General features: G+C 51.3%; 1 protein-coding gene across 5 annotated transcripts in view; it reads left to right on the top strand.

The window, feature by feature from the left end:
* GRK5 (G protein-coupled receptor kinase 5) overlaps nucleotides 1-26,440 on the top strand; it is a 237,486-nt gene that overhangs the window by 170,111 nt on the left and 40,935 nt on the right. For all 5 annotated transcript variants that reach the window (XM_064269250.1, XM_064269252.1, XM_064269253.1 and 2 more), the window contains exon 4: nucleotides 9,568-9,645. In XM_064269250.1, the coding sequence (XP_064125320.1) occupies nucleotides 9,568-9,645 (78 nt within the window). The remainder of the gene's footprint in view (nucleotides 1-9,567; nucleotides 9,646-26,440) is intronic.

The raw sequence follows: 26,440 nt of genomic DNA, 5'->3' as shown, positions 1-26,440 counted from the left end.
GACAGACTCCTCATAGCCCTCCCACAGAAATACAGAATCAGCAATCTAAGTCACGGCTATGACTAGGTCTCGCCTCTGGAGGGCAAAGGGTTTGCGCAGCTTGTCAGGGGATTCGATGGGGTTAATGTCAACTCCCACAGGCCAAGAGGGTCTTTCCATGGACTCAAGATTGATGGGCTTGTTCTCTAACCTGTCCTCTGGGAGCCTTGACCAGATGCTGGAGCTTTTGAAACCCTCCCATTCCCATACTTGGGTGGGAATCAGGGTTTTCGGGTCTCTTCTCTTTGGGGTAGGGGAAAGGCTTGGCAGATACTCAACCACATTTACTCAGTGCATAGTTTTTGGATGTCTCCTATGTGTCAGGCTCTGTCCTAGGAATTGAGGACTACATAGTGAACAGGAGAGATAAGTTCCTACTCTCACGGAGCTTGCTTTCAGGTTAAAATGAAGTAAATGACTCCAGCTATGAGTTCAGTTATTAAATATTAGTTATGTATTGCTGTGTGACAAATTATCTCAATACTTAGTAGCTTGAAGCAACAATAAACATTTATTATCTCACAGATTTTGCAAGTCAAGAATTCAGGAGTGGTTTAGCTAGGTGAAGGAGCCCTGGTGGTGCAGTGGTTAAAGCGCTCAACTGCTTTAACCATGTTTGAAACCATGACTGGCTGTGTGGGAGAGAGATGTGGCAGCCTGCTTCCATAGAGATTTACAGCCTTGGAAACCCTATGGGGTCACTATGAGTGATAACTGACTTGACGGCAGTGAGTTTTGGTTAGCTAGGTGGTATCAGCTAACAGTCTCTCAAAAGGTTACATCAAGATGTCAGCTGGGACTGAAGTCATCTGAAGGCTTGACTGTGGCTGGAGGACTTTCTTCCAAGATGACCCACGTGCTGGCAAGTTGGTGCTGGCTGTGGGCAGGAGGCCTCAGTTGTTCTCTGTGTAGATCTTTCCATGGGGTGGCTTGAGTGTCCTGCTGACATGGTGGCTGACTTTCCCCAGAGCAAGTGATCCAAGAGAGCATGGTGAAGCTACATTTTTTGTTTTGTTTTGGTTTTTTAAAATATTTTATTGTGTTTTAGGTGAAAGTTTACACAGCAAATTAGGTTCCTAATAACAATTTTGATACAAATTGTTCCATGACATTGGTTACAATTTTCACAATGTGTCAGCATTTTCATTATTTCCATTCTGTTTATTCTGTTTTCATTTATCTAGTTTCCCTTCCCTTCCTTGTCTTCTCATCTTGGCTTTTGGGTGAATGTTGGCCATTTGGTCTCATATAGTTGATTGTTTAAAGGAGCACATTACTCACAGGTGATACTGTTTATTTTATAAGCCTATCTATTTTTTGGTTGTAAGGTGACCTCCAGGAGTAGCTTCAGTTCTAAGTTCAAAGAGTATCTTAAGGGTGATAGTCTCGGGGGTTCCTCTAGTCTCTATTGATTCAGCAAGTCTGATTTTTTTTAGGAATTTGAATTTTATTCTATGTTTTTCTCCCATTCTATCCAGGAGCTTACAATGTCTTTTGTGATCTAGTCTCAGAGGCCCCATACTGTCACTTCCCTACTATCCTATTAGTTATACAGGCTAGCCCTATTCCACATGGGAAGAGTCTTCTCAAGAACACAAAGAACAGCAGACGGGGATTGTTGAAGGCCATCTTGGAGGCTAGCGAGAACTAGGGTGAGCTTACAACGAATCAAACCTCATGTCAGGAAGTGCTAAGAGGCCCTCTGAACAATAGAAGACTAGAGCAATAGAAGACTGCTTGGAATTAGTGGGTCATCATTTGGCTTCCGAGATGCCTGGCCATCCTGCTTTTAGTGTAAAATGATGTGATATGCCTCACCAGAGTGTATCTAGGAGAACTAAGTGTTCTGCCCCTCTTATTGATGAGCCACATCAAATGTTTGTCTTTGTCCTTCTATCACTACTTGATCACCCAGGGGTAGAGGGAGGGTGTGGCCATCCTCCAGGTGTTTACAGAGACCCTCAGGACAGTTGATGAAGCCGAACCCTGGGAGCTGGGTCATCTCAAAAAAGTACCACTTCTAAAATGCTAATACAGTGGACTTCTATGGATGCCCCCCATCCTGACTCCCAGACAACATGGCCATCCAAGAAGCTGTCATGTTCTTAATGATGGCACCTCTGAACCACAGTTGATTGAAGTAGGGATGAACCTGTGACCCAAGGTTGGCCAAAGGCTCCTTTCTCTGGGCTTTGTAGGCTAGGGAAAAAGTCCTCTGGTAGAGAAGACTTAAAATGAAAAACCTGGGAGCTGTTCACTGCCATGTTTCCCACCACTGTAGCAAGCATGAAGAACGAAGGACTGAAAAAGAATGAAGCCAACACACACATGTACATGCTCACATGCACACACACATGCTCATGGGCACACACGTGCATACACTCACATGCATACTCTTACACACACAGGCACTCATACACACACATACAGATGTGAGTAGGTTCCAAAAGGGCTCGTGTCCCAGGTCCTGGCGCATTTCCCAGCTGCATTCCTTTCTCCCCACAATTTGGTTGTTCAACTCATCCTTGGATTCTAGAGCCAAGGGATTACCATTTTGCCATTTTGCCTGAACTAGGTCAGGTTGGGATTGTTTTCACTTATCACCACAAGAGTGACAGGGAAAATCAGAGACCTCTGCTTGGTGGCCTGATAAGTCTTGGCAGAGGTGGAGACAGAGAAATGTCCTGGGAGCTGGAAGGGAGGAGAAGCAGCTCGAGGTGCAGGGGGAGGAAGCCATTCTGGGTGTCTCTTGGGAGAAGAACGATGGGGCAGAACAGGAAACGGGTAGCTCAGCCCTTTGCCCTGGGATTCATTCTGGTGCTGCCTGTGAATCTATCACCTCCACCCAAGGGAGAGGGGGCATCCTGCCTTTTTCCTCCTTCCTTCTATTCAGAGTCTGCCTCTAGGCGAGACATGTTTCACAGGCCGGTGGCTGTGGTGCTGCCATTAATGTTTGAGGGCCACCTTGGGCTCACTCCTACCACCCTCAGTCTGTACCCCAATGTGGACAGAGATCTGCTCCTCCCTCCTCCCCTGATCCTGTCCTGTCTGCTGCCTTAAGGTGGGTCAGTGACTCCCTTCCTGAGCCAGGCCGGAGAGAGCTCCTCAAAATGGGAGCCAGAGACCAGAGAGCAATCTGTCCACCTGCTAAACACAGGATTTGGGGTTGACCAGCAGGTACCTGGAGGCCCATCTGACCCTGGGGCGCCTGGGGGGGATGCCCCCTCTATGCAGTTTCTACATTCACTGGGGGTCAAACAGGAAGCCAGGTCAGTGCCCACCCATCTGAAGGACATGTAGGTACCAGTCAGGGTCTTGGCAGAAATGGGTGGCCCACCCAGTGCATGAATTAAACAGAGTTTAATGAAGGGCTCTTACAAAGTGGCTGGCAGCATAACAGGGACACTATTCAATTCCTGGGAAACCCTGGTGGCGTAGTGGTTAAGTGCTACGGCTGCTAACCAAAGGGTCGGTGGTTCAAATCCACCAGGCTCTCCTTGGAAACTCTATGGGGCAGTTCTGCTCTGTCCTGTGGGATCGCTATGAGTCGGAATCGACTCAACGGCACTGGGTTTTGGGTTATTCAGTTCCTGGTCAGTGTACCTCATGTGCAACCACCACCTACCTGCAGTGGTGATCTGAGTGTCGCTAGGATGCTGTCTTAGCCTAGATTCTCTAGAGGGTCAAATTAGGGAAAGTACATATAAATACATAAAGCGAGATTTATGTCAAGGAAATGGCTCACACGATTGTGGGGAATGACAAGTTCCAAATCCATGAGTCCAACAGTAGGCTGGGGACCCCAGCTAGTTCACAGGGTTGCTGGGGGTTGGCAAATCCAAGATCTGTGGGTCAGGCAGCAGGCTGGAGACTTCTTAGGCTTACGCCCTAAGAGCCGGGTCAGACAACAAGAAGAGTGAAGGTTGAGAGAGAGAGAGAGAGAGCTTTGGCAGAACATCCATTTATATATTGGATGCAGGCCACACGCCTAAGGAAACTCCCCTTTCAACTGATTGTCTGCTCACATCAGATCACAAAATGGAAAGTGATTACATTGTATTACTTATGGAAGAGCCCCTAATTCAGTGTCTCCTAAACCACTGAGAATCATAGCCTAGCCAGGTTGACTCCTAACCTTTACCATCACAGATGCTGAACAGGTTTCAGCAGAGCTTCTAGACTAAGACAGACTAGAAAGAAAGGCCTGGCATTCTACTTCTGAAAAATCAGTTAATGAAAGCCCCATGGATCACAACAGTCCAGTCCCATTGTTCATGGGATCACCATGAGTTGAGGCCCAACTCTACAGCACCCGACAACAAGGAAACCAGTAGTGGATGATGGTGCAGTACCTCTAGGGTAGCAACAGCGGGCACCCTCACCACCTCTAGGCCTGGAGGGGGAAGGGGAGGGAGTGGTACAGGAACCAGCAGGAGTTCTGGCTTAGGAGAAGTCCAGTGTGCCAGAGCAAAGCCTTCCAAACAGAGAAGCAGGAACCCATGGTGCCCAGGTAGGGAGGGAGCCAGGGATAGCTACACCCCCTACACACTCTCCTGCCTCACAGCTGGGTGGAGAAGAGTGAAGAGTGGCTCTGGGAGGGCACACGGAGACTCCCCAACACACGCAGTCAGCACAGGCCAAGATGCCAAGGCCAGTGTGGGTGGACCGGGTGTTTCTCCAGAAAGAGTGGTGAGTAGCACTGCCGACCGGCCGCGTCATTTGTCCCTGCCACAGGGACTCTGGAAAAGCTGACCACATCGATAATTACAGAAGCTGGAGGTGGCAAGACCTCAGAGCCTGTCTGACTTCATCTTCCTGTCAGAGCAGGAGAAGGTCTCCCAGGAGAAGGAGGTGACATCCAATGTTCATCAAAGGCCAAGAGGAACTCAGCTCAGCCTCTTGGCTGTTTAAACCAGGGCCAGCTTCTCCAAAACGTGGCAGGTCCCCTCGACCGGCTTGCGGTATTCCTAACCTTAAAAATCATTGCAGAGAAGGTGTCTTAATAGGGAACACATATTTCCACTGGCTGTTTCTGAGATGATGAAGGCATTAGAGCAGGCCAAGAGAGTGAAATATTAGGTTTATAAACCAGGTGGCACACAGATATTTATCCTCTTTGGCGGGCACGGGTCTATGAATAATTCTTTTTTCCTCAAGCCCAATGTCGTGTTCTGCTCTTTGCGTTAGGGCAGCATCTGTGCCCCCAGGGCCAGCCCTATGATTGCATCCGTCTCAGGGCAAAGAGAAGACTGCTTCAATGAGGCTTCCCTGTCGGCACCTTGGATGCATCTGGGGAAAAGAAATGCCCTTTCAGTGACTTGGCATAGGTGCTCCTTGGAGCTCTGGTGGTCAGAATCAAGCTCTGGGCTGGGGAAAGCTTTCAAATGGGCAGGACAGCAGAGAGGAATGTGTGTCCCCCTCTGCTGGGGGCACGAGGGATGAAGGACAAGGCCCACCCCTATCTCTGGTTGGAAGGGCATCTCTTACACATGGAAGTCACTGGGACCTTCTAGCATATGGCTTACCTCTCTTTTCATTGAGGTCCTTGTCTTACTCCCATTTCCCAAGCCAAATCTGATGTAAAAGTCTAGTCTGTTGACACAACTTCTTATTTGCTGCTTAACTTTTCTGGCCTCAGCTGATTTCAGAAGCTTTCCCCAACTGCCTGGGCAGGGTTTTTCTGTAGCAGTGGTTTCTCGGGCACTATCCAGCCTCGTGTTGTTGGATCTGCCTTTAGCTGTGCCTGCTGGTTGGGCCGCCATAGTGGCCCTGGTAAATGGGCCTTCTCTCTGAAGGCTGCCTTTGGGACTTGTGCTTCCACGAGCCCTAGCCCCTCTCAGGGGTCGCCATAGAGACATGGCCTGCCACTCCAAGTGACTTAATCAGTGTGGAAAGTCAAGCTGGATGCCTTCTGTTGGTTTTCTGCCTCCCAACACAAATGCCCTTCAAGTAACGGTGACCTGACGTGGACTCTCAGAGAAAGGCCTTTTGATCCCGGGCTGGTGGTGTCTGTCCCCATGTGCTCCCGCCTGCCTCCCTGTGGAACTGTGGCTCCCATCCGCCCTGCCGGGCCTCTGCTTGGAGGCAGCTGACCTGAAAGTGATGTTATTTTTTTTTAACGTGGGTTTTCGTACCCAGAGCAATAATATTTTCAACTGGTTACTGAGGCTGATTAGTGAGCCTCAGACCTCCATTTGGTTAAATAGAGCTGCCTTCATAGATGTATTTTGGGACACTGCAAATCCAGCACTCTGAATGGGATTGAGTTACCCCAAATGGTGGTCGGCCATTTGCCCAGTGCCTGGGCCCTGCAAAGCAATCTGGGTAAATTCCCAGGATGCCAGACCACCAGGCGGGGTGTCCAGGGGCAGCAGGACACTGGCGCTTTCTCTCCTTACCCTGGAATGAGATGGTTGGTTGTGCTCTAGAGCGCTCAGCCCCTTTGGAGGTGCAACCCCCAGCTCTGTCAATTATTAGCTCTATTTTTTTATTACAGTTGAACCAGTTATTTGGCCTCTCGGAGCCTTAGTTTCTTCATCTGTAAATAGGGAACAATAATATCTGCCTTGTAGGTTCAACCTATATGGGATGCCTGTGGGTCTGTATGCCCATATGTGCACTCATGTGCACACACATACACTTGTGTGTGTGCACACGTGTGCTTCTGTGCACCTGTGTGTGTGTCAGTTTCGGGGATTGTTGGGGAGCATAGAGGGAGAAAATAACAGGAGAGTGTCAAGAAGAAAGAGCGACCTTCTCTTCTTTAAGCGTCTCAAGAAATCATTGGTCCCGCTGGTTCACCTTCATGGTGAGGAGGAACTGGTCTTCAGAGAGAGGGGCTCTGATGTGGGTGGCCTGGTGGGAGTCAGCATGACCGGGGGTGAGTCTGTCACTTCTCTGAGCCTCAGTGTCCATCTTTATAAAAGGAGGAGGCTGGACCCTTTCCAGAACCACCATCCCATAGCCCTCTGATCCCAAACAACTGTAGTGTTGATATTTCTCCCTTGGAGAAAATGGTTGGATCTGGATTGTCCATTGGAGAGAGGCAGCTATACAAGGACACTTGCTTACCATGGTTGGAGACAAGCCCAGGTGTGTCTGTGGATGTCCCACTACTGCCTGGCTTTGCCCTTTCCCAGGAGGGTTCTTCGAGGCTGGACTGAGGAGAAATGACACCCCAGACACTGAGCTGTGAGGTTATCTTGAACCCCAGAAGCTGAGCTGTGAGGTTATCTTGGACCAGGTGAGTAGGGCCAGGCGTCTAAGTCCCCAGTGAAAGGCCTCGGGAAGGAACTTCAGCCCACCGGTGCTGATGTCATTTCCTCTGTCTCTTTTGGAATAGCTGTACTTTTGGACTGAGGCTGACAAATCCTTAGGTGGTGGATTTTTAAATGTCTATAAACTATTTGTAATTAATTCCCTTATCTCAACAAGCAAGTCAGGCTTACCCAGGCTTCTCCTTAACCCGAGGCCTTTTTTCCACTTGGCAAGGGTGTCAGATGTGGGTCAAGGGGAATAAAAAAGTCTGTCTTTCTGGCTAACAAGCGGCCATCTAGATGCATCAATGGGTCTTAACCCACCTAGATCAAAGGAGAATGAAGAACAAGAACACCAAGGTCACATGACAACTACGAGCCCAAGAGACAGAAAGGGCCACATGAACCAGAGTCTTACATCATCCTGAGACCAGAAGAACTAGATGGTGCCTGGCCACAACCGATGACTGCCCTGACAGGGAGCACAACAGAAAACCCCTGAGGGAGCAGGAGATGAGCGGGATGCAGACCCCAAATTCTCATAAAAAGACCAGACTTCATGGTCTGACTGAGACTAGAGGAATCCCGGCAGTCATGGTCCCCAAACCTTCTGTTGGCCCAGGACAGGATCCATTCCCGAAGACAACTCATCAGACATGGAAGGGACTGGACAATGGGTTGGAGAGAGATGCTGATGAAGAGTGAGCTACTTGTCTCAGATGGACACTTGAGACTGTGTTGGCACCTCCTGTCTGGAGTGTAGAGAGGGATAGAAACTGGCAAAATTGTCATGAAAGGATAGACTGGAAGGGCTGACTCATTAGGGGGAGAGTAAGTGGGAGTATGAAGTAGGGTGTATATAAGCTTATATGTGACAGACTGACTTGATTTGTAAACGTTCACTTAAAGCTCAATAAAAATTATTTAAAAAAAAAAAAAAAAGGTCTGTCTTTCTGAGGCCTCACTTCCGTAGCGCTCGGGTTCAGCTGGCCTGGCCAGCAAGTCCAGAGTCATGAATTCCTCAGTGCTGTTGGAAGAGAGCTCTGGGTTTGGAGATTCAAGTCCCAGCCCTTCCAGGGAAGCATGGTAACCCTGCCTTCCACATCACTACCTGGGCACTTGAGGCCCAGCTGAGATCACCTGAAATAATCTCTGTATGTTCACTTTATAAACTGAAAAGCTTGAAGAGAGGTGACATCCCATTATTATTTTTTTCTGGCAAGGTATAATGACAACGATGATAACTCCAGCAGCTGTTTATTGAGTATTTGTTATGTGCCGGGCTCCGGGCTAAGAGCTTTATCACATTGTATCGGAACAATCGCCGTATAAATATGTGCTGTCATCATCTTCGTTTTATGGAGAGGTTGTCTTAGTTACCTGGTGCTGCCGTAACAGAAAATATCACCAGTGGGTGGCTTTCAAAACAGGGATTTATTGTCTGACAGTGTGGGGGCTAGGAGTCTAAATTCAGGGCGTCAGCAGGGCTAGGCCCTCTCTCTCTTGACTCTAGGGGAAGACCCTTGTCTCTTTCAGCTTCTATAGCCCTGGGTGTTTCTTGGCATTTCTCGGCTGCTTAGAGATGAGTCTTCATGTGGCATCTGTCACCCCTTGTGTGTGCCCCTGTCTGTCCTGCTCTTTTATAAGATGCTACTCAGAAGGCATTACTCAGAAGGAATTAGGTTTAGAACCCATCCTACTCAGCATAGCAAAACCCTATTTCCAAACAGGGGCATATTCCTAGGTACCAGGGTTAGGTTTTAACATCACTTCTTGGGGAACACAATTCAGTCCATAACGGAGGCAAAGGAAATTGCCTGAGGTCATGCAGCTTGTAAGGTGTGAGTGGCCTAAGGCAGCCTCCCTATAGCCTCCCAGTTTGGTGGCCTGTTATTTTCCAGTTTTCTTTGATTCATCTAAGTCAGGGGTTCTCCACCCCAGCAGTCCAGATGCCTGGGCCTCTTCTGCAGAGAGTCTTACTCTTGGTCTGGGTGGGCCCCAGATCAGGACTTGTTCCTGGCCCCTGGGATTCCCACGTGCAGCCTGCGTGGGAACTGCTGGGCTGAGTGCTCGGGTCCACAGAGGCCCCAGAGTCATCGGATGGGAAGTCAGGGCTCGGCCAGGCCCTGTCCACTCTCTGGGCCTCACTTCCCTGCCCTGTCAAAGGAGAGGATTGGCCAGGTGGCCTCCAGGGCCTGCTTGGCTCTAAGGTCTATAACCATAAGAAGCCCATGAGCAAATATATTATTGTTCTTTTTGTCCTTTGTTTTAGGCAGAATATGAAGTTACTCCAGATGAAAAACTGGGAGAGAAAGGGAAGGAAATTATGACCAAGTACCTCACCCCGAAGGTAAGTAGGAAGGGTGGGAGCCTTATCCAGGAGTGGGTGCCTGAGGCCCGTGCGGGGTCACCTGGGGACTGTGACTGCTTCTCACACTGCAGCTGACCCCTGTTCTGGGTCAGGTGTATTCTCCAGGGTCTACTGTTGGCCAGAGGCAGCTCACAGAGGGCAAGCCCAGCCTCGTACCCAGAGCTGTGTCCCCTGTCACGGCTGACTGCACCTCCTGAGTGGCCGCCCTATAGTTGCACAGCAGTTGTGTTTTCCCGTGCCTCCCATTCAGAATCATAATCATGCTCCTTACAAGAACTTTAAACACATTCAGGAGTGACAGGGTTAACGCTCATCAAACATCTCCAGGCCCTGAGCAGGGCCGCCTCCCGGGACTGTGGCCCTGGGCCAATATGGGCATTGAGCAGAGCCGCCTTGCTGGGACCTGCGCGTGGTCCTGGGCCAGCGTGGCTGCTCCTTTTATTTGCAGGTAGCTGTCAGGCAGGCCTTCCTTGCTTTGCTCCAGAGACAGGCCCTATCAGTATCTGTGAAAGTTCTCAGGTTGGAAAGTCGTCAGAGATGTGTCTGAGCAGGGTCTCTGCTCACCCGCAGTTGCGGCTGGTGATGTATGGGTGAGGCCACAAGTAGGTGTGTGTTTGACCTGCTGCCCCCATTTGAAGCAGTGAGGACACCTGGGCATAAACAGGCTCCCCCGCCCCCTGCCCCAAGCCCAGAGGAGGTGCCACCCTGAGAGTTTATGTACCAGGAGTGGTGAAAATAATAATAGCTCATTGACTGAGCCCCTACAATGTGCCAGACACCTCTAGACATTACCTCTGATGGTTTCAGTACCCATGAAAAGGGTGTGACTGTTCACAGTCAGGCTGTGGGGCCCAGAGAGGTAGGTAACCTGCTAAGGCTGCCCAGCTGATAGCATCTGCACCTACCACCTGCAAAGGCCCTTTCTCACCGTGGCTCAGCTTTGCCCAGTCCAGCTATCCATCTGTGCCTATACACAGCCCCAAACAATGGCAGCCAACATGTCCTGAGGACCCACCGTGTGGCAGCATTCAATCCTGCTCTCATCTGTAGGCTCTACAGGCTCCATCTTACAGAGGAGCAGGGGTCTCCAGGAGGGGCTGTACTGTCCCAGGTTGCACAGCTTATAAGTGGCAGAGCTGGGGTTTGAACCCACATGGATTAATTTCCTAGGGTTGCCGTAAAAAGTACCACAAAGTGGGTGTCTTCACACAACAGAAATTCATTGTCTCACGGTTCTGGAGCCCAGAAGTCTGAATTCAGGGTGTCAGCAGGGCCATGTTCTTTCTGAAAGCTCTAGGGGAAGATCCTTCCTTCCTCTTCCAGCTTCAAGTAATTGAAGGCGTTCCTTGGGTTTATGGCAACATCACTCTAATCTCTGCCCCCATCTTCACATGGCCACCTTCCCTCTGTGTGTCTCCGCATCTCTTCTCTGCTTTTTATACAGACATCAGTCATATTGGATCAGGACCCACCTTACTCCACTAGGACCTCAGGTCCACTTAACTGCTCACATCTCCAAAGACCCTGTTTCCACATGTGGCTGCGTCTACAGGAACCAGTGGTTAGAGCTTGAACATATCTTTTTGGGTATACAAATCAGCCCATGTCACCAGGTCTGAGTGGTCCTGGAGCCCTAGCTTTTTCCATGGTGGTACCCTGGTTCCCACCTGCCCTCACTGCCACTGTTCGCTTGCCCCTCCTGGCCAGGGGTCTGCAGTGAAGAGGCTCTTTCTAAGGGGAAGACGGGACAGGTGCTGGGATCTGCTTCCCTGTCTCCCCTACAGCCAACCTCTTCCAGAAGCCTTCACCCCAGCCCCTGATCTGGGGCCTCCTCACTTCTCTACCTCTACTCAGAGCTGCCTCTGTCTCCTGAAGGGCTACAGCCCAGACTCGCATCAGCTCAGACCGTTTTACAAGTGCCTCAGAGCCTGCCAATATTTTTTCTTTAAGTACTCCTCAATTTTTTAAAATTTAAGCTGCACCATATGTTATGGCCCAGAGGCTCGGGGGGAGGTGGGCGCAGTGGCCTCCTGGGCTGCCTAGTTTCCTACAATAAATTTTGCGCTGCCCTCTCCATCCTTCCCGTGGTAGCTCCTTCAGGGGCCTGTTTTACTTCTCAGCTGGCAGATGCCCCAGGTGCAGGGGTGCGAGGGGCTGGCTGAGGGGCTCATCTGGGCTGGGGCTGCAGCATCGGCTCTGAACCCAAGTCAGATTGTCCTCCCCCAAGCAGCACTTTCCAAAGGGTGGCCCACAGGACACTAGTTATTTGAGAGGCTCAGTGCAAACAAGGCTAATCAGTAAGTCAAGTAAGTTCGGGCAACAATGCTTGCTGCATCTCCTCCTTGGAAGGACTCGCCCAGTGCGTGAGCACCTGAAATGCTTGGTGAAGCCTGGCAGTGAGGAAACCTGTTTCACTGTTAACAAAGCATTTTCCAAACTTATTTGACCACAAAATTACCAACCTCCCCTTTTTTTATGTTTTAACTTTTACGTCCTCGTGAACACGTCATGGTCCTGGGATCACAAGGGCCCTCGAGGTCACGCCTACGTCAGCCCTGACATCTTTATGTCCTGTTACTTTTCCACCACCTTCCCTACCCTACCGTTACAACTCCCAAACTCTGGGCTCCTGCTATGCGGGTTCCCGTGCTCACCTTGATGGCTGTACTGCGTTGCCTGGGTTTGGGCTGCTCCCTGGGAGGCCGTTCACCTGGACAGCTCTGCCCCCTCCTCCATCCTTCTCACCTTCTGTGTCCCTGCCCTGCTCAAAGGCTTCTGGCTCCACACAGCCTCTCCCCAAAGCTGAGGTCCCCGTTACATAAGGAGGTAAATCGTTTTATCCCTGGTGAGGATGGGGAAGGACAGCAGATGTAAGAAATGAGATTGCTCCTGCATAATGGCCCCGTTTGGGGTGTGAGGAGAGAGACAGTGGGATGAATCCTGAGTGACTCCCTGGGTTTTGTCTTGAGTCACGGGGTGGTGGAGACTCTCACCCCAGGAAAGATGGAGTGCATGAGATGAGGGCCATTGCTGTGTGTGGCTTCTTCTGAGGATGTTAGTTCCCTGGGATGAGACGATGGTGTCTGCTCAGCCCTGTGTTCTGGCCCCAGGACAGTGCCGGGCACACGGCTCTCCATGTCTGCAGTTGGTTTGAATGAAGCGTCGAGGGGAGCCTGGGATGCCTCCTTTCTTGACCCCTCCTTCCTGTCCCGAGGCACTGCCTGGGAAGTGGCACTGTGGCTGACGTCCCATGTTGTCTGACATTGCATATTTGCTGGGCATCTGGCTGGAAAGTCCCTGCTCAAAGTAGAAGCCCAGGCCTAGAGCCAAATTCTTGCTCCCCATAGGCTGATGCCCTCAAACCCTTGCTGAAGGCCCATCCCAAGAAGAAAGCCTGTTCCTTATACACTGTTCAAACCCACCTAACTTGCCCACCTGGCCAGCATTGCTTTGGGGACCTGTTAGAGGACACCCACCAAGGGCGGGCTTTGTATCGAGTTGAAAGCTGTTGGAGCTGGACAGAAAGACAGCAGGGTGCTGGGAAAAAGTAAGCTTTAGAATCGGTAGACCTTCGTTCAGCGCCAGGCTTCACCTCTTTTAGCTGTGTGACCTCTCTGTGCTTTGGGACCCTCATCTATCAAGTGGGAGGGTCCTGCTGAATAGGCCTGAGTGGGTTTCATCCTGGGCAACAGAGGTAGGCAGGTGGGTTGGGGCAGGCTTCTGACCTGACCGGCTTGTCGTTCCTCTGGGATACCAGAATGTTCCAGCACAGGCAGTACGAGGGTACATTTCATGCCTATGTCTGTGGGCAAGATATTGTTTACTAGGCCCTCCGCAGCCACAGAGCTACCTCTTTGTTTCCATAAACAATGATAGGGTAAAGCAGAGAAGTTTGTTCTTGCTAAAGGGGAAATCAGCCACCAGCCAGAGTTTCTGCACAAAAGAAATCTATTCCTAGTGTTTGTTTGGCTCTCTGGAAATAAACATCCACCTTTTAAGAAGTAAAGAGCTTGAATGAAAGGAAATTATGATTATTCCAAGTTCCCTCTTTCTCTAGCCACTGGTTCCCCAGCATCTCTTTGCAGGCACCACCCCCATCCTCAGCAGGCATCGGCATCAGGGGGCTAGCAAGCCTGACACGGCTGCCTTCTCAGCAGGGCACAGATGCTCGGCCACTGGGGCAGCCTGCCAGCTTCCTTCCTGTCCTCAGGACCTCGTGGAAGCCTGGTTCTGCCACTGTGCAGCTGTGTGACCCTGGAGCCTCAGTTTCCCCATCTGGAAATGGGGGTGATAAAAATGACGCCCAAATGGGCTTGTGGCCATCAGTCATTCTCGAAGCATGTTCGCAGTTTTTACTAATTTTGTAGGGCACTCTTACGATTCTCGACAGCACTGGGGTGGGTCTTACGATTATCTTTGTTTTTCTTTAAATCAACTCACTTTTTAACTTAAAATGAATGTGTTTTAAAATGAAACCTTGTATCAGGAACAGACCTGGAAAACCAGTGTTGATTTGACATACATAAAGATCACCAGAAAAATTGCCTTTAAAACCTAGCTAGCTATTCTGTTTCCTGAAGAAGGCTCAGCCCGCAGCCTCCTTTCTCTTTATTTTAAAGGGAGATTAGTGAGTGTTCAAAATATCGCAGCACCAAATTGAGACTTTCTGCTTGATGTTGAGAAGACTGAGGGAGAATTTTAAAAAACACTGGACTGATTATCTGCTCCCCAACCTGGGCACTTGTGTCTAGAATATATAAAGAACGCTTACAACGCAGCAATAAAAATACAAACAACCCAATTAGAGAATGAGGAAAGAATTTGACTGGACATTTCTCCGGAGAAGATATACAAATGGCCAATAAGCACATGAAAAGATGCTTAACATCTTTTATTTTATATAATTACTATGTAGTTATATTTTTATATGTTATTTCAGTGGTAAAATTCTCGTCTTCCATGCGGGAGACCCCGGTTCTGTTCCTGGCCAGTGTATCTCATGGGCAGCCACCACCTGTCTGGCAGTGGAGGCTTGCGTGTGGCTTTGATGCTGGTCAGGCTTCGCTGGAGCTTCCAGACTAAGATGGACTAGGAAGAAAGGCCTAGTGATCTACTTCTGAAAATCAGCCCATGAAAATCCCTTGGATCACAGTAGTCTAATGAGTAACTGATCATGGGGATGGTGCAGGAGCGGGCAGCATATCTTTCTGTTATGCATGGGGTCACCATGAATCAAGGGCAACTCAATTTGATAGCAGCTAACAATAACGACAATTACATTATTTAATTACATAGATGCTGGCTTGTTGGTAGAGACTGTGGCCTGGGGCAAAGAGCACTGGCCTAGGAGTCTGGCTCCCTCCTGGACCTCCCTTCCTGGGTGTGGCCTGGCGGGAGGTCTAGATATGGCGTAGAGCGCACCCTCACCTAACCATCTAACCAGCCCTTGGTCCCCAGGCAACCAAGGGCACGGAATAGGGATGGCTTGGTCAAATCCCTTCCTTCTAAGTGCCTGCCCATCTTCCATGGGCACTTGGGCTCCCAGCCGCTGACCCAGACCTGGCTTTTCATCTTTGCTAAGATAGCATGGCCCTCATCTCCCAGGGTCCAGAACAGCGTCTCCGTCCTGTTGGCAGTGAACCCAGCAAGCTCAAAGTCCACCTCTTCTTGTGACCCTGTGAGCAAGGTCTGGCTGGGTGGCCAGCTAGGGTGGGAGGGCAGCTGGGCCAGTTGGCCATGGTCCTGGCCTTTCCCACTTCCTGCCATGGCAGTGCAGAGGGACTCAAGGGGGAAGAGGATGGAAGGAAAGCTTGAGAGGGGAACTGCCTGGAGGTTTCTCCTGCAGCTGTGGGGAGGGCGGGGTAGGGCAGAGCTGGGCCTCTTCCGCTTCCTCTTCCGCTTTTGGGAGCAGCAGAAAGAGGAATTCAAAATGAAATATAGCCACTCTTGTCCTCACCAGCTGTCCTGGGCAAGGCGAAAGGGAACTACCATTTATTGAGCAACTACTGCGTGCTTGGAACTTCACATCCCACGTTTTCACTCAGTCCCCTTAACAGCCTCAGAAATGGTGAGAGAAGGGGCCCAGAGATGTTAAGTCATTGCCAGGACCCCTTGCTGCAGCCAGATCTAGGGACTGACCCCGGGCCTGTCCTCACCTGCCCTCCCTCACAGGCAGATGCTTCCTCTTTCTAGGCCTCAGCCTTCCCATCTGTGGAGCCAGGAGGCAGCCTGGACACTTATGATAATGACAAAAGCAGCAGTCACATGGCCAGCACTTAACTGTGTGCCAAACACTGTTGTTTAAACGTTCACCTACTTAACCCACACATCCACCCCGCAGATTACTACCTCCGTTTTATAGTGGGCGAGATGAAGACACAGAGAGGTCAAGTAACAAGCCCAAGGTCACAAAGCAGGGGGGCGGGGAGCTGAGACTTCAGAATCTGTGCTTTCCCAGATAACCCAGCCTGGCCCCCTGCCTCATGGAGGGATTATCCAGGACCAGGAGCAAGGGTGGGTTTGGAGAGCCACAGGCCCGTGGTGCTTCTGTCCTTTGAAGCCCCCACTTCCCTCTCCCAGCCAGGGCCTGGCAGCTGCCTTGCTCCCTGTGCTGGGTCCTGAATTGTGGCTGAGCCCCCAGAAATCCCAGAGCATCAGGAAGGGGTCTGAGCACCCATCTTGGGGACCTGTCTCCCAGTTCACCCCAAGGGGAAAGAGGTCACCACCTAGAGTGGGGCCGCAGCACCCAGGAAAATCACGGAGGCCACTGATCCAGGGCCTCGCAAACAGTTTTAGCTACAGATTTCCAGTGTGCAAACAGATCAAAGAACTACTGCAGGTGACCAGGCTGGGGGCTGCACCCCCTCCTCAGGCCCCGACTCTGAGGCACTTAGGGTCCCTTGGAACCCCGCTTGAAAATCCCTGAGCCAAGCCAGCCTCCTCAACTCTAGATGAAAGAACTGAGACCCAGTGAGAAGCTGGATCCCCCAGGGCCACGTGGATTGCGAGAGAAGGGTGTGGACACCCCTCACTGGGCTTCTCCAACCTGTGCTAAAATTTTGGAGAGGTACCAGCCACCTTTCCCGACTTCGTTTCCTTCTGCCCATCATGCTGGGCCAGCAGCTGGGCCTGCATCCTCTGCGCTTTGTATTCTTCAGGCCAGGAGGTGTCTAATTGCTGAGACCTTTGAAATGTCTGAGCAAAGCAGAAAGGGCAGCTGATGCCAGCATCCTGCTCCTTGAAGGGGTGGCCCCAAGTCATCGACTCTCTGGTACTCCTTTATTGAGGGTGCATTTGCAAGGAGGTGGAGAAAGTAACATGAATGGAGCACCTCCTGTATGCTTTGTGCATACAGTCTACACTCATAGCGCCTTCCATCTTCACGTCAGTCCTGTCTGATAGGCATGATTGGCCCCATTTTGCCCCGGACAGTAAAGGTTCCTTGTTGGCAGAAATGGTTAAGCACTTGGCTGTTAACCAAAAGGTTAGCGGTTCGAACCCACTCAGCTGCCCCTCGGGAGAGAGACCTGGCCAAGAGAACCCTATGGAGCAGTTCTACTCTTGTCACATGGGATCACTATGAGCGAGCCAGAATCAACTCGACAGCACGTAACAACAAGAGTTAAGGCTCCCTAGCTGGTAAGAGTGAAGCTGGGTATAACCCAGGTCTGTCTGATTCCAGGGCCTGTGCCCTTTCTCCTCCCCTGGGTTGTCTTCTCAAGAGTTAACCAAAGACCACATGTTCCTCGAGTCAGTTTCCCAGGTGTAGCAAGGGGTGGCGAGGGTGAGCAAGTACGAAAGGGGAGGTGGCCTGACAACTGAAAGGTGTACACGGCAGCTGGTCACTGCCTGGCCCCATCCAGCTACTGCCCTGCACGCTGGCCTCAGCTTCCTCCTGCTGCTGTCTCCCTAGCATTTTCTTTCATCACGGTCCCCTGCCTGTCCTTTTTAATGACCATGTAATTGTCCATCAAATAGACATATGTTTTCCTCCCCTCAGCCATTCCTGGAAAACAAGCTCTTCCTCGCCCACAGCCTGATTTCTTCTCGGCTCCTCCTGACTTCCTTGAGGTGGATGAGCCAGCCGGGGTCCTCACAGCAGGCTACAGAGGGCTCTTCTGCACCCCTTTCCTTTCTCGTGACCTTCCAGGTCAGAAAACTGGGTGTTTCTTTCATGCCAGCGGTGAGGCTCTGCCTCTGGCCCAGTTCTTGTGTATGTTTATAGCATTTCCTGCTCAGAATTCCTCCCTTTAGAGTGACTTCAGATGGTGAATCCCCCACAGGCTTCCTGAGGGTCCTCAGCTCTGTCATTTGGGGGATGGGGGGCCAGCGACATGCTTTTGGGGTCCTTGTGCGGCCTGAGAGGCCCTGCCCACCCGTGGGCCTTGGGCAGAGAAATGATATCACGCAGGATTTTCAGTTGAATTCCCAGCCCCTCGGGATGAAATCCTCACTAGAGAAAAACCTCCGAGGCCCAGCTGTTTCGACAGTTTCAAATTGAACCTGGTTTGGAAACAATGGTGTGGGTGGCTGGTGGGTGTCCCTGGAGGTGGAAAGTTGGCCCGTTGTGCCCCACCTCCCACACACAAAGAATGAAGTTCTCATGGCACCTGGCCCCTTTGGACCAGAGTGCTGCAATGGGTCACCTGCGTGCATTGGGTTGACCCGGAGCCGAGCTGACTGGGTTCAAACCAAACAAAAAAACAGAAACCAAACCTGCTGCCGTCAAGTTGATTCTGACTCCTGGCGATCCCGTGTGTTACAGAGTAGAACTGCCCCATCGGGTTTTCTTGTCTGTAATCTTTACGGAAGCAGATCACCAGGCAGTTCTTCAGGGGTGCCATGGGGTAGGATTGAACTACCAACCTTTAGTTTAGCAGACAGTGCAAACCATTTGCGCCACCCAGGGACCTGGGTTCAAACCACTCACCAGGAAACATTCTACCCTTGCTCACACAGCTGTCCCTGGTCTCACGGCAGCGCCTGGCCATGTCAACCGCATGTCAGGCCCATCACACTCTCAGGCCTGACCAGGGTTATCACGCTGACAGAGCACAGCTGGCCCCTCACTCCGTGACCCTGCACTTTTCATTTCCTTAATTACTGCCTTTTGCTTTGACGTAAGGGGCCGAGGTCTGGGTCAGGGTTGCTTGTATATTTTCCTTTCTTTCTCATTAAAATTGCCCAGCTCTCGGGGCCCCTGGTTAGATTTTGACTGGGTTTAAAAATGTTCTCTCTCTCTTCCCGACCCCTAAAAACCCTGCATCCTGATTTCTGCGAAGCCATTTCAACAGCAAAGGAAATAAGGGGTCAAGCTCTTGGGAGCCCCAATCTGTTCTTCCCTTCGTGAAGAGTTGTGGCTGTTTCTCAAGGGCTGTGTTCCTCCACTTTGCTGACCCAGGGAGTGTGACCCCTTGGGCCCCGGGTGGCCAGGTCAGCAGGTCACCATCTGGAAGGGCTGGGACCCCCTCCAAAGGCAGGCCTTGCTCACAGCACCTCCTGGTCTCATGATCCCCCACTTGGTTGTAGGGCAGATGACCCTGCTGTTTGTTTGGGGTCCTCAAATGCAATCCTACCATCTTAAATTTGTCCGGAACAGTGTCAATTTTCCCATAAGGAAGAAACTGATTCTTTCAGCACCCTGTCTTCTCAGGAAACTTCCCAGTGGGCAAACGCCAGAAGTCCACGACCCGTTGCCATTAAGTCAATTCCGACTCATAGTGACCCTATAGGACAGAGTAGAACTGCCCTATAGTGTTTCTGAGGAGCAGCTGGTGGATTTGAACTGCCAACCTTTTGGTTAGCAACTGAGCTCTTAACCATTGCACCACCAGGGCTCGCCAGGAGAAGGGTATTCCTTACTGCCCAGCCAAATCCCACTCATCCTTCAGGCCTTGGTCACACCTCACCTGGGCCATGAAGCCACCTGTGTCTGATGAGCCAGGGCTCCTTGACTCTCCTTCCTGGAAGCTGAGAACCCACGCCACACTTGGGAGCCTGCAGTCCTTGTTGGCCTTAAACTGCTGCCATTGGTCGAGTGGGTTGGTCACTGAGGTTCTGGGATGGAGCTAATGCCTGGGGCACAGAGTGGATGCTTGAGGAAGCTGTGTGGCTGATGGATTGAACTGGCTTGGACCCCACCTGGAGAAGCAACGGGCTCCTTGGCTGACTCAAGGGAACCGGCCTGAGCCAAACTCTTTAAGTGGTCACAGAAGTAGCCCACCTCCCTCTCTATTTGCAGAGACAACTCCCATCCCTGGCAGTCTCTTTCTGGTGGGGTTCTGAATGTCAACGAGTCAGGAAGACCAATATGGCCTGCCCAAATAACCAGCTACCCCAGGTCCCCACCAAAGAGGAGTGAAAGATCGCTAACCAAAGCATTGAGGAACTTGCCAGAGTGGTCTCTGATGGAATTGTGGGCCTCGTGGAGGATAGTGGGTTACTTCCTTTGCTTGCCTTACCTTGGCCTCTACTGACCACGCAAAGCTCCAGAGAGCCCCGTGAGCCCTCCAGACTCTGGACCCCTTGGCTATTCCTCGAGAGAAAGGCAGAGGTGGCAGATTGGGTGCCATCTTCCTCAAGGTGTGGTGGGAGTCAGAGGCAGGAGGAGGTGGACTCCTGGGCACGTCCCTCTCAAGATGGCCCCTTTGAGACTGAGTGCTGTGTGTAGGAGACAGTGGAAGATCCAGATTTTGTAGGGAGCCGAAGTTAAGTAATTTGGGGAGGGCCCTCTTTAAGAAAAAGAATACACCAACTGGTCAGCAGTTACTTTAAAACAAAGAATGTAAGGAGGCAGGGAAACTAGATTAATGGAAACAACCAGAACAGAAATATTGAGAATGTTCATGCATCGTGAAGGATGTAACCAATGTCACTGAACAGTTTGTGTAGAAGTTGTTGAATGGGAACCTAAACTGCTGTGTAAACCTTTCCCGAAAACACAATAAAATATTTTTAAAAAGAAAAGAAACAGAAAACAACATTAAGTACAAAAGCAAATATTTACTGAGAATGAGAAAAGAAATCGCAACAGATTACTAGAGGCTTAGAAATTCAGGTCCCTTTAGTCTGAGATCTCAATTTACCCGAAGCGTTGTTATTAGCTGCCATTGAGCTGGTCCCTGATTCTTGCGACCTCATGCACAGCAGGGTGAAAGCTGCCTGGTCCTGCTCCATCCCCTTGATTGGTTGTGGGTTAGACCATTGTGATCCGAAGGGTTTTCACTGGCTGACTTTCAGAAGTAAATCACCAGTTCTTTCTTCCTAGTCCACTTTAGTCTAGAAACTTGGCTGAAACCTATTCAGCATAACAACATGCAAACCTCCACTGACAGACCAGTGGTAGTTGTGCATGAGGTGCGATGGCCAGGAATCTAACCCAGGTCTCCCACACGGAAGGCAAGAATTCTACCACTGTGCCACCAGGGCTCCTTCTTATCACTGACTCCTGGTTTTCCCTCCCTTCCTGGAATACTCTGTAGCTCCCATCCAGGACCTAAAGCTTGTGCTTCCTCTGCTTCATGGTAACTCCATTTCTGGTTGGAAACCTTGCCTGCCCTCATGGGGCGTGGTGAGTACCACCTTGCCTTAGAACTCATCACCCAACGGGAGGGAGATTTCTCCATTTTTTAGCTGTCATCCCGCATCATCCAAGGACCTCCGGCCACCAGCTCCCGCCCAGCCGTGTGTCCCTGCCTGTTGGGGCTATGTCTGTCCATAACAGCCGTGCCTCCCAACTGGCCTGACCATGGGGGACCCTCCTGGGCTAAGTCGGGGTGTTTGGACCCAAAGCTGACAAGTGGAAGAATAGACAGCAGTCTCCAGGCATCCGAGCATGAGCTTTTGGGCTGATTGTCTCCCCCTAAGGACCAAGAGACAAAAGCCCTGCCTTTTCCTTTGGTTCTGTTCTCATCTGGGCTCATGCAGTGTGTGTCCTGCCCGGCCGAGGACAGAGAGGAACCGCTCCAGACGGATGCCAGGCGCCACGGGCCTCCCCACACGGCGGTGACGGTTTTGATTAAAAAGGTGGAAAAATGGCGCTCTTTCTTCCTGTCAGCTAGACCTTAAATCAACCCTCGTGAGGAAGCCCCCCTGAGGCTTCTGCTCCCTGAGCTTCCCTTGGTCCCTGGTGAGCTTTGCGCAAGTGTGTGGAGTTTAAGGCCAGGATTCGGGGTGGGGACGAGCCCCCTTGCTCCGCTGCCTCCTCCAGTGCCACGTCTGGGGTCAGTGAGCCAGGCTGAGTTAGTTCTGGGAACCAGCACCTTCAGGGTGAGAAAGAAGAGCGAGGCAGCGGCAGGTGCTGAGTTGTCTGGAATTTCGAGCTCTCGAAGTTTGAAGGCCCTTTGGGGTCACCTGGGCTAAGCCTCTGATTTCACAGAGGAACCAGCCTGGACTCTTGGTGACCAGAGACAGATAACTGCCTCACAGTTGCTCAAAGCACCAGCTGCAGTTGAGTGGACCCCAACTCATGGCAACCCCACACGTGTCAGGGTAGAAGAACTGTGCTCTGTAGGGTGGTTTTTTGTTTTTTTTTTTTTTGTCTTGATTTTATTTTTATGTTGTTGAGAATATACACAGCAGAACACACACCAACTTAACTGTTTCTCCATGTAGAATTCAGTGACATTGATCACATTCTTCCAGTTGTGCAGCCATTCTCACCCTCCTTTTCCAAGTGGTTCCTCCCTCAGTAACATAAACTCACGGCCCTCTAAGCTTCCCTGTAACCGTTAGAGTTGCTGTTGTCAGTTTGATCCCATACAGGTAGATCTTAAAAGAGCACAGTGCTCAGGGCAGACATTCTTTACTAGTTAAGCCAAACTGTTGTCTGGTTTTAAGAAGACTTTAGGGGGTGTTTTTGGTTTAAGGTTTAAAGATTATCTCAGGGCAGTAGTTGTGGGGACTCCATAGGGTTTTCAGTGACAGATTTTTTAGAAGTAGATCACCAGCCCTTTCTTCTGAGGCACCTCAGGGTGGACTCAAACCTCCAACCTTTTGGTTAGCAGCCAAGCGATCAGCCATTTGACCACCTAGGGACTCCCTGCTCAAATGGGGAATTTATTGGAAGGATGGGGAGAAGTTCTCTCATATACTCAAAAGAACCCATGAGAAGACCCTGGGCTGCCCAACACCTGGAACCAGGATGCTTCTGTCCAAGGCCAGCTCCAGGTTCTCCTCAGCGGGAAGCCTAGCCCCCAGGCATTAGTTTCTGCCTGAGACAGTCCTTCATCCTGGTTCTAGTCAAGAAGACTCAAAGAAGAGCTCTGATTGGCCCAGCTTGTCACGAAGGCAGGGGCTGGACCTGGTGACCTGGTGAAGGTGCTTCTGGGTGGACAGACCCCCTTGCTCTCCACCTGACCTCTTAACTCTATCCAGCTGTGCACACGCACACACGTACTTAGTCACGTAGTATGTTGAGTACGTGCTATGTTCCAGAAGCATCATTCCATCATTTCCAAAAAGCCGGGTGAACAGATCACAGGATTTGTGGTCAGACAGGCCTGGATCTGAGTCTCAGCCCCACCATTTACTCACTTTATCCAGTCTACGAGCATTCATGGAATATTCACTGTGCCCCAAGTGCTGGGCTGGCTTCTGATGAAACAGGAATGAAATGGCTGCCCTGCCTTTCAAAGCGCTAAGGCCCAGTTTCTATACCTGGGACCCTGGAACACTCAACCTCACCTCACAGGATGGTATACTCACGGTACGCCCAGGCCACGGGCTGCACCCTGCTGCTGCTCAGGCCAGTGGCTGCAGCAGCCCCTCTGAGGCACCACAATTGCTTCTGGCCCCAACTGGGGCCCCACCCCTGTCCCCGCCCACGGCCGGCTGGGGGCTTTGCGTGCAGAGCTCCCCACAGCTGACGCAGATCCCCTCATGAAGGGTCAAGGGACGGCCAGGGTGCAGCTGTGGGAGGGCCCCTCCCCCGCTCCCGTCCCAGAGGAGAAATGGGGTGGCCCCCCAAGAAACATCTGCCTCCACCCTGGCAGGGCCGGACGGGCAAACCCTAGGCAGCCCCTCATTTAGAAGGACGGGGGCCCCCCCGGGACCCCTTCTTCTGGAGAGCCCTGGCTCTGTCTGCTGCTCAGCTTTTCCTGAAAGCCAGGTCTGTCCACATTGGGAAACTGCAAGTAGTTTACATGGGGGAATGTCAACTGCCCACATGTGAAAATATACACATCATTAAGCCCTAAGTGCTTGCGTCTGTAGATAGAGCGGATAGTCTCCTGGGCTGACCTTTTGTCCACTGACGGAACACTGCTAATGAGCCGAACTCCTCGCGGGATGTTTTCATATGTTGAAGCGAAACATATGTTGGACATTAGCCTGTGTATGTGCATGGGGTGGGGGGTATGCACGAGAGCGCTGCACCAACAGTCTTTGCCAAAACAGGGTCTAGCACACCTCGTTACCGAGGTCTCTCTAGAGCCAGGGCTCCCCAAGGGCCTCAAAGCAGGGCTTGCTCCTCAAGGCCAAGTCCTACCCTCCTGCAGCGCCATCTAAGAAGGAGGATTGAGGGCATGACATGCTTAGGGATAAGGCTCTCTAGTCAGATGCCTGGACGTGAAGCCTATATTCACTCACATACCAGCTGTGGGAGCTTGGGCAAGTTACTTAATTCCTCTGAGCCTATTTCTGCATCTGTAAAATGGGGAAAATAGTAATTAAACCTACCTTGAGAAGATTAAATGAAATAAGCAGCAGTATAGCTCCCAGAGAAGGCACTCAAGAAATGCCAGTGATGATGATGACAATTGTCACTGGGAGGTGGGATTGGGTGGAAGGTCATCTTGTATGAGGTTGTGTTGGAAGAAGGTCCTGAAGACTGGGTGGCTTTGGACACACGATGATGGGTGGGAAGGGCTCCTTCTAAGGGAGCGTGCCCAGGAAGCAATGAGTGTGGAGCCAGAGCACCAGGGCAGCAGGTCTGGAAGGGTGTTAGGGGCCAGGCCCAAGTGGGCCTTGGAGGCCAACACACCAAGGCCTTGGAATTGGTCCTATACGCAGTGGGGACCATCGATGCTTTGTGGTATAGAAAAACTACCTGGGAGACCATGGTGTCAAGTGCAAGAGCCAAGTGGGTAGCAGGGAGCTCTGAGGCTACTGAATAGTCTGAGCAAGAGAAGGGAATTCTTGAAAACAGGGGAATGAGGTGGGGATGGAGAGGAGGGTTGGATGGGAGAGACACTGGGGTAAGGTTGCTGTGTGTACATGTCCCCATCTGTGAAATGCGGACAAGCTGGTCTGATAAGGGAAAGCTATGTCCTTCTCATCAAGCTGGCTTGGGCAGGGCTTCGAACCCACTGTGCTTGTGTGCATGATATACATAAGAATCACCTGGGAGCTTGTTAAAATGTAGGCGTATACATAAGAATCACCTGGGGACTTTTTAAAATGTAGGTTCTGATTCATTATATCTGGGGTGGGAGTGCAAATTCTCAGCAGTGAGTCAAACTGGAACAAACCGGTTGGAAGCCCTGGGTTAGAGCTGGTCTAGAGCTTGAGCAGCTCAGGTCCACTCCCTGTACCCTGGGTTCTAATCCTGGCTCTGCTGTGGGCCAGCAGTGTGACCTTGGAAGGGTCCCTTCCCTCCTTGGGGCCTCAGTTTTCTCATCTGTGTAATGAGTGGGTTGGATTGGGTGAGCCCTGAAGGGTCTCCGGGAGAGCCCTGTGTGTCCTTCTCTCCTCCTGCTCCACCTTGGGTCCTGAGTCTTCAAAGAAGTGTAGCGTTTGAGTTTCCAGAAGGTTCAGTCAATGACGCTGACTTCAGGATCATTGTCAGCTGCTGAAGAGATATGCATTGGAGGGGAGTGTGAGCAGAGGAGCATGTCACAGCCCCTCAGTCATGCACCATCCCTGTGTGTCTGTCTCCAAGGACACCAGCCACGTACAACTGACCCCAACTCCACTCTGACATCTTGAAACAAGAGGCTTTGATGCACAGAGATGCTTTGGGAACCAGGACCTCACACATCTGGAGCTTCTCTCTGATGCAGGAGACCATCTCCCTCCCACCTGTCAGACATGTGTGGTGCAGAGGGGACAGAAGGGCCAGGAAGCAGGTGCAGCTGCCGAGTCAGCAGGCTGCAGCCCTCTGGGAGTCATCTTAGGGGCTGATGATTCAGGCCTCGTCGCTGCCTGAGGAGAGGCTGCAACTTACTCAGGACAGTGGGGTGCCCTGCCAGCCCTTCCTGCTGTGGTCCACTCTCTGGCTGAGTCCTCATCACTGAGGACCTTTGCTTACTCCAGTGTAAACTCCACCTCTCCTTCAAGGTCCTGCCCTGTCTTATCTCTGCTGGGCTCTCTCCCAAACTGATATCTCATTTACTCCCTTACCTGTTATTGCAAATGCTGCGCTTGGTCATTATTCCAAGGTTAAGCACTTGGTAATTATTCCAGGTGTGCCCGGCCGGCCTCCCAACTCTGAGGACCAGGAGGGAGGCTAGTGTACCTCGTGGGGTCCCACAATCGTGGCAAGACTCAATCGCGCCACCTAGTGGACAGATGCTGGGCTGGCCTTGCTGAGTGAAGGGCGGAGGCAGAGCTGGGGTAGGCTGTCTGCCTGCCGTGGGGTTTCTGTGACTTCTGCCCAGTGACCTCTACAAAGTCACTGAGAGTGGGCAGTGAGCATCAGAGGGAGGCCAGAGTTTGAGGGTGGTGGGACATCCTTCCTGATTGAGCACTGAGTAAAGCATCCGTCAGGGTGGTTTTGTACTGGGACAGCTGACACCGAGGAAAGGCCAATACCCTCCCAGCCCCCTCGCCCGTCTGC

Source organism: Loxodonta africana, chromosome 16, assembly GCF_030014295.1.
Source record: "Loxodonta africana isolate mLoxAfr1 chromosome 16, mLoxAfr1.hap2, whole genome shotgun sequence".
Lineage (NCBI taxonomy): Eukaryota > Metazoa > Chordata > Mammalia > Proboscidea > Elephantidae > Loxodonta > Loxodonta africana.
This window is presented reverse-complemented; position numbering and strand designations above follow the sequence as displayed.